Source organism: Hemitrygon akajei, chromosome 1 (assembly GCF_048418815.1).
Source record: "Hemitrygon akajei chromosome 1, sHemAka1.3, whole genome shotgun sequence".
Classification (NCBI taxonomy): Eukaryota; Metazoa; Chordata; class Chondrichthyes; order Myliobatiformes; family Dasyatidae; genus Hemitrygon; species Hemitrygon akajei.
Window position 1 is genome coordinate 114633960 of NC_133124.1, and position 12510 is coordinate 114646469.

The following is a 12510-nucleotide window of genomic DNA, read 5'->3' on the forward strand; positions in this document are numbered from 1 at the left end:
CACTTTCCACAGTTGCTGACTGACCTGCTGAGACCATGCACATGTTCTTCTCCTGCATGGTTTGTGGAGCCAGGACTTTGCACAACATCCATCTATCCACAATCCTGAGGCTGCTGCTGCCCCTTTCCCTCACTAGCTGTCTGCTCCAGCACGACATCCTAGTATGGACCAGCACAGGACAGGGACCCTATCAGTGAGGAAAGCCAGCTACACTCACACAATGACTCCAACAACTGCTGAGCTGTCCTCAGGTATCTAACACTGGGGTCACTCATACTGATCTCTGACACAGACTATCAGTAGCAGCTGCTTCAAAGAGCAAGACAAAGTTTAAAAAAATAATACTGATAAAAAGTCTTGTATTTAAACACCAATCAACTTATTGAAACTCTATTAAAAACACTGAAGCTAAATAATTAAAAACTACCTACCTGCTATCCCAATGCTCCGAATGTTCTTGCAACAGGGTTGATCCAGCACAGGTTCAGAAGCCATTTTCTAAGTTGAGAGCTGCTTTGTTAGGGTCCGAAGAGGTACTCACAGCTCAGGTAGAGGACAGAGGTTGCTGTGCTGGTTTAGGAAACTGGAACTTCCATAGTGTATGAGAGTCTCAGCATCAATGTGGGCAGATTGATCTAAATATTGGTCAAGATCCTAACCACATGTGCTCTGTGGTCCTAACTTCAGGTTAAATTCAGTCAAACCAATTCCCAGTCAGTGCCTCAGACATGAATTTCAAGCAAGGAACATTCAATAGTGATCAGGTGTGGACATCCTGGCGGCTCTGACCAGTGTACACGTAGACCGAGGCCAATGGACACAGACTATCAAACCCAAGACCACCATAGTTCTATACAACCCTTGCATTTCACCTCATATGTTCAGAGAACAAGCTAGCATAATAACAATCACATCCTCAACTTTTGAAGTCTTCATTTGCGTCCCTCTCCTTTACATCCACAACTTGCTTATTAATAAGCAGCAAGAACTTTAATCTCTAAGGCGTTTAGAACACGGCTTTCACAAGCTTCGAATGTCCCAAAGCACTTTACAACCAATGAAGCATGTTCATTATTGTAATATTGGAAATGCAATGGCCAAATTGTGCACAGCAAGCTCTCACGAAGAGCAATCCATTTTATGTTAGATGAGGGATCAAGAGGGCCAGGTCATGGAGAATGCCAAGCACTTTATTCAGCGTAACAAGATATTTTACAACCACTTTAATCTGCTAAGATTCTTAACTTAACACTCTACTGAAACGCAGCACCTCTGAAAGTGTGGCACCCCTGTTGTACTTCACTAGGAATGTCAGTTTAAGTTACATGCTTGGTATGTAGACACAACACAAACCTGATGACTCAAGTTTATATGTACAGCAAGGTGACATAACAACTCAACAATGTGTAGTAGAAAATGTGGGGCTTTAATTATTACATGGACATGTCAATCCATGGCCTCTTCTACTGTCATGATGAGGCCACACTCTGGTTGGAGGAGCAACACCTTATATTCTTTCTGCATATCCTCCAACTTGATTGCATGAACATTGATTTCTCGCACTTCCGGTAATGCCCCTCCCCTTACCATTCCCTCTTCCCACCTTATCTCCTTACCTGCCAATCACCCCTCCAGTGCTCCTCCCACTTTTCTTTCTTCCATTGCCTTCTGTCCTGTCCCGTCAGATTCCCCCTTCTCCAGCCCTTTATCTCTTTAAACAACTTCCCAGCTTTACCCCCCTCCCGATTTCATCTATCACCTTGTGTTCCTTCCTCCCTCCATCTGACTCATCTTTTGTCCCTCCAGTCCTGCTGAAGGGTCTCAGCCCAAAGCTTTGACTATACTCTTTTCCATAGATCCAGCCTGGCCTGCTGAGTTCTTCCAACATTTTGTGTATTTTCAGCATCTGCCGATTTTCTCTTGTCTTTAATTATTCCCTCTGCCCATGTCCTCCATTTACAGAAAATTTAGGATCACATTAAACAATAATAAAACTGTGGGGAGAAAATCATGCTGTTAGAATATCTTAAATACAGTTGCTGAAATCACTGTACAAGAAGATTACTCTTCACACAGCCGGTGACTGGATTGTATTAGAGATCTTGCAGTAACAAACGCCTGTTTTCTGAACACACTGCTAGCAATATCACTGACAGGACTCACTGTGTGTTTTATCAATGAATTCTGCAGAGGTAAAGTACAAATCAGTTTGTTTCGTACACCACTTCTGAAATCCAACTGCTTCAGTAAGGTCATGATCAATCCACCATAAGACTGTGATTTTGTTTTATACTTCACCACTCTGGCCAAGAGGGCTCTGCATTTTGCTCAACTTATCAAAGCAGCAACTGTCCACAATAAACACATTTTCCTTGGCAATGATCAAGCCACATTTGCAATATTCAAAGCTCTTCTTTTTCCTCCCCATCCTACCACGGTACAGAAATGCAGCGAGTCTTCTTAAACCACCTTTCCTCAAAGTCCGAGCCTGTCTCAACATTAGCGTTGGATAAAGCAGACGAACTGGGAAAAGCAGCACATCCTTCAGCATCAGCACCATTCTTGATCTTCTCTGACAACAGGTCCTTCCCCATTGTCTAAAAGAAATGGTAAATACATTTAATACATATTGAAACAAACAAAATACTTACAATTCCTTAAGGATCTGCTTTCCCCCACCCTTCCAGACAGTGGAATCTCCATCCCTACATCCTGCTGATGTAAGAAGAAGGTTCGTTTATCTCCAGAATGTTTTTCAATTTCCAGATTTGATCCAGCGCTCTCCCATCTCACACTAGATACAATCCTACAATAAAGGGCCACATATATATACAACGTAGCTTCCTATTTAATTACTTTTAATTTCAGCATGTATTTTTGCCCATTAGTTATAAGTTATTATTGTAAAACACTATTTATGGCAAAATTATACAAATCCAATGACATTGTTGAGGAAGTATTACCCACATTAAAACAATTCAATGTTAGCCTCTGGGAACAAGTAGGCTCCAGTTAAAATTCTGTTCAGCTACTACATGCAAATAAGGGTGCTCAGTCAACAAAAGGTTTTTTCCAGCCTTTTTCATATGAAATCAAATTTATAGTGTCAGAGTTAAAATCAAATTTAAATTAAAATATTATTCCTTCTATCTGGTCAAGGAACTGAAGTGAACAGTGCTTGGAGGAGGGAAAGCACTACAGAGTTCCAGTAAATGTGAAGTACTCTGTTGCCGCTGATGTTCCAGTACCACTTGTCCTCTGAAACATTTTCTAATTATGAGTGAGGTTAGTGCAATTTGCCACATTGAAAACTATTGTCCATACAGGAGAAATTAGTTACTCAAAAATTCAGGATGAGAATCAGATTTAATATTGCTGACTTAAATTATGTGAAATTTGTTGTTTTGTGGCAGAGCAAAGACATAAAATTGCTATAAATTATAAAAAAATAAATAGTTCAAAATAAAGGAAGAACGAGGTGGTGTTTGTGGACCATTCAGAAATCTGATGGCAGAGGGGAAGAAGCTGTTCCTAAAATGCTGAGTGTGGTTCCAGGCCCCTGTGCCTCCTCCCTGATGACAGTAATTAAAAGAGAGATTCAGATTTGCCCTGGATTCAGGGCAAAAGTGAGGAAAGTTGTTGCAGAAGATCATTTTAAAGGAGCTGCAGTAGATAAACCAGAGTGATCTCAGGTCTTCAGGGCCGAGGATAATTCAAGTTCATACATTCCAGAAAGATTACCTAACAGGTAACTTGAAAGTCCAGACAATTTGGATAGGTTCTGATCAATACTTCCTTCTCTAAAAAAGGAATCAATTGAGTAAACCTTCATTACACCTTCTCAGGACAAATATAGCTTACTAAGAGACAATAGGTTTTCAAGCATGGTTACATTAAAGTTGTCAATTTGCTGTTCCAACCTCCTTACAATAAAGGCAAAACTCTTTCTAATCATTCAGGCACCTACACTAATTGCCTCTTGGCATGGTCACTGGGGTACAGCTAACGATCCCCTTAAAATACAAAAATCTCCAACATTGCTTCTATCATTCTCTTAAGTGTAGCCTCTTCTCAATGGTCCATTAATGCTCTGAAGTCTTTATATATCAGAGAAGAATTCCATATAACATTTTAAAATGCACCTGGAAATAGTTGCTACAAACTGCCAAGCAGTGACAAACTTAAAATCATCTCAAAGATTCTTTCAAAAATTAAGCTGCTGACAAACATGTTTGACAAATTTTATTGAATTTTTTGAAGAGGTTACGAGGAAAGTTGACGAGGGTAAAGCAGTGGATGTTGTTTATATGGACTTCAGTAAGGCCTTTGACAAGGTTCCGCACGGAAGGTTAGACAGGAAGGTTCAATCGTTAGGTATTAATATTGAAGTAGTAAAATGGATTCAACAGTGGCTGGATGGGAGATGCCAGAGAGTAGTGGTGGATAACTGTTAGTCAGGTTGGAGGCCGGTGACTAGTGGTGTGCCTCAGGGATCTGTACTGGGTCCAATGTTGTTTGTCATATACATTAATGATCTGGATGATGGGGTGGTAAATTGGATTAGTAAGTATGCAGATGATACTAAGGTAGGTGGCGTTGTGGATAATGAAATAGGTTTTCAAAGTTTGCAGAGAGATTTAGGCCAGTTAGAAGAGTGGGCTGAGCAATGGCAGATGGAGTTTAATGCTGATAAGTGTGAGGTGCTACATTTTGGTAGGAATAATCATAATAGGACATACATGGTAAATTGTAGGGCATTGAAGAATGCAGTAGAACAGAGTGATCTAGGAATAATGGTGCATAGTTTCCTGAAGGTGGAATCTCATGTGGATAGGGTGGTGAAGAAAGCTTTTGGTATGCTGGCCTTTATAAATCAGAGCATTGAGTATAGGAGTTGGGATGTAATGTTAAAATTGTACAAGGCATTGGTAAGGCTGTATTTGGAGTATTGTGTACAGTTCTGGTCACCGAATTATAGGAAAGATGTCAACAAAATAGAGAGAGTACAGAGAAGATCTACTAGAATGTTACCTGGGTTTCAGCACCTAACTTACAGGGAAAGATTGAACAAGTTAGGTCTTTATTCTTTGGAGCGTAGAAGGTTGAGGGGGGCCTTGATAGAGGTATTTAAAATTATAAGGGGGATAGATAGAGTTGACGTGGATAGGCTTTTTCCATTGAGAGTAGGGGAGATTCAAACAAGAGGACATGAGTTGAGACTTAGGGGGCAAAAGTTTAAGGGTAACATGAGGGGGAATTCCTTTACTCAGAGAGTGGTAGCTGTGTGGAATGAGCTTCCAGTAGAAGTGGTAGAGGCAGGTTCAGTATTGTCATTTAAAGCAAAATTGGATAGGTATATGGACAGGAAAGGAATGGAGGGTTATGGGCTGAGTGCGGGTCAGTGGGACTAGGTGAGAGTAAGCGTTCGGCATGGACTAGAAGGGCCGAGATGGCTTATTTCCGTGCTGTAATTGTTATATGGTTATATGACATTTAATGCAAGCTTGCAGTTCTTTTTGTATTATAAGTAAGCTGACTACTTGGAAAGCGGCTTTTTTTTTGCATCAAAGATATCCCCAGGAGAGAAAATGAGAAAGCAGTCAACAAGTTTAATCAACTATTATTGCAAAACTGCTCAGTGCTCTCTGAAGAAGTAGGGCATACTATAGGGATGTAACTCATGTCTAGAGCAGAAGGTCTTCCTAAAGATGTTTTGCATTAAAGACATACATTAACAAAAATATTCTTTGAGTAAGTTAAATGCAATCCTCCCAGGGTAGCTCTGTGGATAATGAAGGGGATCAAACACCAGTCTACAGGATACAGTAAACTGTTTTATTTAGAGGACAATTTCCTGTTGCATGCTGTCTCAGTGAAATGAACTTTACTGTTTGTTAACACACTAGGATCATATCCAGATGGTCTGGCTCACAACAAGCCAAATTACATGCATATGTTGCAGGCCCAACAATTTTGACATGGTCTAAAATAAACTGTACAATATGTTCTGCCAGGCGAGCCTTTAAACTATATAACCACAAAAAAATCCTTGCCAAGTGGAATGACATACTTCTAAATTTTAATCATATAGAGTCGTTAAAATGGATTCCAAAGGAAATCAAATAAAACATAACCATCATTTTAAAAAATCATCCAGAAATATCAATTGTGATATTTTCTGCAAAATCAGAAGCAGATTTGCACCAGTAGACTGCCTCAGAGACATTAAAAAGTGCTTATGGTTGCAAAGACTTGTTATGCATGTTAATATGGCAGCACACTGCAAGGTCGCACATGAAGCAAATCTGATGATGTTGGTTAAAGCAAAAATGCTGGTCAGGTGAACTCTCTGATCATTGAAGTAACATGAATGATATCCTTAATATACATCTGAACAGATCCTACTTTTAACATTACATCCAAAGAAGGATTACTGACAATGCAGCACTCTCCTCTTCTCAATGCTGCCATCAGGCGCGAGGTACAGAAGTCTGAAAACCCACATCTCAAAGTTCAACAGCAGCATCTTCCCCACTGCCGTCAGATTCTCAAACTGAGACAAAACACCCTCAACTTCTGCTCCTGTTATGTATAATTTATGTCTATATTAACATGTGTTTGTAAGATACTGTGGTATTGCTGAAAAAAGACTAACTTTCATGGCAATTACACCCCGGGTATGTATGCCTATGGCAATAAACTTGAAGCTGAATTCTTTCTGCTTTACCTTCAATTCAAATCCATCACTCAGTGCTACGTGCATAATGACCTAGGTCAAGATGAAGACTCAGAGCTCCGTTTAAATCTATGAATTTAGCAGTCATTCCAAAAGATGGAAATTTCGGAAGTCACTAAAATCTATTTGGCTGTGTATAAAGAATGTCAATGACCAGTACAGTTCCCGTACATAGCTACAAGGATCTGCACCAAATTTCACTTATTTGTCACTTGTGAGGCAGCCATCATGTAAAACTATACAAAACCTTGTTTAGGCCACACTTGGGGTATTGTGTTGTCCCGTTATAGGAAATATGTGGAGGAAATATATGTGGACTCTTTGGAAAGAGGGCAAAAGAGATTTACCAGGCATCTGCCTGGATTAGAGGGTATGAGTAAAAAAAAGAGAGGTTGTAGAAACTTGCCTTGTTTTCTCTGGTGTGTTGTAGGCTGAGGAGGGACCTGAAAGATGTTTATAAAATTGCAAAAGGCATAGATAGGGTAGATAGCAGATTCCTTTTCCTAGGGTAATGCTAAGTACTTGCGGTGGGGGGAGGAGTTTAAATGAGGCATGTAGAGATAGTTTTTTTAAACACACAGAGAGTGTTTGGAATGGGCCGTCAGGGGCAGTGGTGGAAGTAGATATGAAGAAGAAGAACGCCCTGAGCTCCGAGTAGTCATCGGGATGCCGTCGTGACAGTGCTTTCTTAGCAGGGTTTCTTATTTTTACGAGGCCGAGTTGCTAGCTCGACGCTGAACTGAGAAAGCATGAAAGGGAGCCGGCTGGACTCGAACCCAGGAGCCTTCACTCCGAAGTCCAGTGCTGATGCCACTGCGCCACCAGTCGGCTAGGTACGTACGAGAGTGGTATTTGTTAAACAGACACATGAATCGGCAGAGAATGGAGGGATATGGACCAAGTACAGATAGAAGAGATTTAGTTAAATTTGGTATCATGTTCTAGGCAGACATGGTGGGCCGACAGCCCGTCCCTGTGCTGTACTGTTCTATTCTCTGTCTGAGACTGCAGATACACAGTATATACGCCCAAGGTTAAAGTGTATCAAATTTTGGAAGCAGATTTAAATATACAGACTCAAAGACATTGTACTTTAGGACCTGTGACTGAAGACAAATTTCTAATTCACTGTAGTTTAAAAGAAGACAATGCCATTTGTCTTATCTGTAGGTATCGAGAAACTCACTCAGTTTCTGGTTTATAAAGGGGTGGCATGGTAGCGTAGTGGTTAACACAACACTTTACAGTCCAGGCTACCCAGGTTCAATTCCCGGCACTGCGTGTAAGGAGTCTGTACGTTCTCCAGTTTCCTCCCACAGTCCAAAGACAAGCTGGCTAGTAGGTTAATTGGTCATTGCAAATTGCCCTGTGATAAGGCTAAGGTTAAATTAAGGTCCTGCTGGGCAGTGCAGCTCGAAGGGCTAATTCCTTCCTGTTTCTTAATAAAATACATAAATACACACTCAAACAACCAAAGCTCACTGTACCTTGGTTAGGGCATTCAGCAACTCTTCACTCCGATACAGCCTGCAGAGCTGCTGACTGATCTCTTCTTGCACAGCCTCGCTCCTCTCCAGGACAAATGATGTCTGCTGAGGCTTCATCATCTGCAACAGAAGTCTGAGCACAGATGATTTCATAAGTAAGCTGTTCACACTGCAGAGAGAGCTACAACAGATCATTAAGCAATATGTCAAAGGCAAAGCCCAGTCAGTCTAGACTCATCTTGCACTGTTGAAACTCACTTTAATGAATCTAGTCAAGCTCAACAACGGCATTTAGTAACAAAAATATCTCAAAGGGCTACCTTTGAGGTTTCTGCTTTAGTACACAAGATGGAAACACAAGAGTACAGATGCTGCTTGACCTGCTGAGTCCTCAAGCATTATTTCTTGCCTTAATACACAAGATCTTCAATCAGAACACTTCTGGATGGCAACATTTCTGGATTTTGGACAGTAATCACATCTGCTACATCATAGGGACCATGTATTGGAGAGTCAAGAGAGTCGCTGTCTCATAGCTATGTCCCCTTTGAATGCAAGCGTGGATGTGATAAGAGTTTCTGCAGCGTGTCTCTTTCAGCATCGTAGCTGGATATTCAATTCAGAAGAATTCATTGTCATATAAAACCAGGAAACAATGAAATTCCTTGCTTGTGTGAAGCTGGCACAGTGAACAGTAATAATAACTTGAGCAATGAGCAACAACGGGAAAAACAAAGGCATCCATCGGTTGCAAACTAAGTATGATATCTCCAGAAGACTGAAGATATACTAGAGATGAACAGAACCATTAGTGTGCAAAGTTTAGAGGATAATAGAGCAAAGCTTTGAGCAACAGTGATGGGTTGGGCCCTTAACCCAGAGGACAATGGATCAATAACATTGTTTCTGTGCTTAATGTTAGTCCTGATGCAGGGTTTTGACCGAAAATACTGATAACTCTTTTCCTCCTGACTTACTGAATTCCTCCAGCAAAGGTCAAGGTAGATTTATTATCAAAGTACGTTATACAATACACTCAGTGGCTACTTTCTAGATACACCTGCTCGTTAGTGCAAATATATAATCTGCTCATAATGTGGCAGCAATTCAATGCAAAAAGTATGCGAGGTCAAGAGGTTCAGTTATAGTTCAGACCCAACATCAGAATGGGAAAGAAATGTAATCTAAGAGACTTTGACTGTGGAATGACTGATTGCTGGTGCCAGATGGGATGGTCTGAGCATCTCAAAAACTGCTGACCTCCTGGGATGTTGTAGAGTTTACAGAGAATGCTGCATCTATTGCCCTCACAGTGTGTTGCATACAAAGCTAGACAGGGACTCAAAACTGTTCACAGTACTCAAGGTGAGGCCTCACCAGTGCCTTATAAAGCCTCAGCATCACAGCCTTGCTCTCGTATTCAAGACCTCTTGACATGAAGTGATGCTTGTACAGAACAAACAGCACCTCTCGGGGCAGAACAGTGCAGGAAACAAGAAAACATCCAGTGAATGGCAGTTCTGTGGGCAAAAATGCCTTGTTAATGAGAGAAGTCAAGAGGAGAATGGCCAGATTGTTTCAAGCTGACAGGAAGATGACACTAACTCAAATGACCATGTGTTACAGGTAGGGTGGAGAAGAGCATCTCTGAACATACAACACGAACCTCGAAGTGGATGGGCTAGAGTAGCAGAAGATCACACTGGGTTCCACTTCTGTGCCTAATAAAATGGACACTGAGTTTATGTCGCTAAATACTACTCTAAGATTTATTTCAAAGCAGAACAAAGAAATATAATAGAATCGATGAAAAACTACACACAAAGACCAACAATGTGCAAAAGACGCCAAACTCTGCAAATGCAAAAAAAACCCACAAATAATAATTAATTGATTAACGAACAATACTGAGAACACGAACGACAGAGTCTTGGGACGACATGGTAGTGTAGTGGTTAGCACAACACTTCACAGTACCAGCGACCAGGATTCTACTTCCGCCACTGCCTGTATGGAGTTTGTAGTTCCCCTTTGACAGCGAGGATTTCCTCCGGGTGCTTTAGTTTATTCCCACAGCCCAAAGATGGACTGTATTGGTGACTATAAATTGTCCCGTGATTATGCTAGGATTAAATCGGGAGTTGCTGAGCAGTGCAGCTTGAAGGGCCAGAAGGACTTATTCCATGACATACTCAACAAATAGATGAATAATTAAAAGTGAGTCTGCAGGTTGTGGAATCAGTTCAAAGTTGAGGTCAGTGAAGTTATCCATTCTGGTTCAGGAGCCTGATGGTTGTAGGGTAATGGATGTTCCTGCATCTGGTGGTGTGGGACCTAAGGCTCGTGTACCTCTTTCCTGATGGCAGCAATGAGAAGACAGCAAGGCCTGGATGGTGGGGGTCCTCGATGATGAAAGCTGCTTTCTTGTGGCAGCTCTCCTTGTAGATGAGCTGAAAGGTGGGGAGGATCCACCACTACTTGTGGGTTTTTCTGTGCTTGGACATTGGTGTTCCTGTACCAGACTGCGATACAACCAGTCAGGATGCTCACCACCGATCATCTACAGATGTTTGTCAAAGTTTTAGATGATATGCCGAATCAACGCAAACTTCTAAGAAAGCTGAGGCACTGCTGGTCTCAGGACAGATCCTCTGAAATGGTAACACCAAGGAATTTAAAGTTACTGACCCTCTCCACTTCCCAAACCCTAATGAGCACTGGCTCATGGACCTCTGGTTTCCACCTACAGATTGTTCTGCTCCGGATTCCGGCATTTGCAGTCCCTGGTGTCTCCATGCAGCAAGTGACTTTTACTCTTAGCCATCTTTCTGCACGCCTGCTCCAAGAAACTAATTTAGGAATTTGTTAATCAACTTACACTGCCCCCATGTTTGATAGCACCTGATTACCGTAAATTCTAGTGTATAAGCCAATAATTTGGCCATAAATTTTGGTCCTAAAATTAGGGGGTCGGCTTATACAGAGGGTGCCAACTTTGGAAAAACGAATACATGGAAGACAGGTCGTATTTATTCTCTGTTTTTGAATCAAATTCGTTCCACTGTCGTCGCATGAATTCTTTGAATGATTTATTTAAACTCACATCTAGTGGCTGGAGCACGGAGATCAAACCACCAGGGATGACCGCAATGTCCGTATTTTCAGCTTTCAATGCTGCTTCTGTCTCACCTGACAACTGCACTTTGAACATGTCCCAGACAAGTAGCGACTTTTCCTTCCCGAAACCTTCGGGACGTCAACGCCACACCTCTTTAACCCACTTCAAGCAAACCGCTTCATCCATCCAGCAGTGTTCTTGAACGTAAACAACTACACCCCATGGGAATTTTCTGAGCACAGTTAGACGAGAAGCTAGACTGGACTGCCAACACAGATGCCTTGTGCAGGAAGGCACAGAGTCGACTGTACTTCCTTAGAAGGTTGGCGTCATTCAATGTCTGTAGTGAGATGCTGAAGATGTTCTATAGGTCAGTTGTGGAGAGCGCCCTCTTCTTTGTGGTGGCGTGTTGGGGAGGCAGCATTAAGAAGAGGGATGCCTCACGTCTTAATACGCTGGTAAGGAAGGCGGGCTCTGTCGTGGGCAAAGTACTGGAGAGTATAACATCGGTAGCAGAGCGAAGGGCGCTGAGTAGGCTACGGTCAATTATGGAAAACCCTGAACATCCTCTACATAGCACCATCCAGAGACAGAGAAGCAGTTTCAGCGACAGGTTGCTATCGATGCAATGCTCCTCAGACAGGATGAAGAGATCAATACTCCCCAATGCCATTCGGCTTTACAATTCAACCGCCAGGAGTAAGATATGTTAAAGTGCCGGGGTTAGGACTCAATGTATTTAAGTAAACTACTTAAGAACTTTTTAAAAGCTATTATTAATGCTTTTTGAGAGGGTGATTTTAGATGCATATCATATTCTTACTGAGTTAAGTATTGTATGTAATTAGTTTTGCTACAATAAGTGTATGGGACATTGGAAAAAATGTTGAATTTCCCCATGGGGATGAATAAAGTATCTATCTATCTATCAATCTTTGTTTTTTGTCTCAACACAAGATCACATCTATTCATAAATCGGGTGCACCAACTTCGCGTAGCTTTTTAATTTTTGCTGACCTCACGGTGTTTTTCGGCCCATTTCAATGCTTGAACTCGAATCATTTCGCTGGTAACAATGTATCCGGACGATCGCTGGTCATTCAACCACTCTAAAACATTTTCTTCCAGTTCTGGCCACTGGCATGTTTTCCCGCAGTTTGCACATTTCG

The 12510-nt window shown here is 41.6% G+C and overlaps 1 protein-coding gene across 1 annotated transcript in view; it reads right to left on the bottom strand.

Annotated features, from left to right (window-relative positions):
* Positions 1–1169: 1169 nt before the first annotated feature.
* The window catches only part of c1h8orf76 (chromosome 1 C8orf76 homolog), a 30326-nt gene continuing 18985 nt past the window's right edge, over positions 1170–12510 (bottom strand). The window contains exons 5-6 of the mRNA XM_073050342.1: positions 8224–8356; positions 1170–2597 (exon numbers count right to left, since the gene is read on the bottom strand). Coding sequence (XP_072906443.1) covers positions 2430–2597; positions 8224–8356 — 301 coding nt within the window. The 3' untranslated portion in view covers positions 1170–2429. The remainder of the gene's footprint in view (positions 2598–8223; positions 8357–12510) is intronic.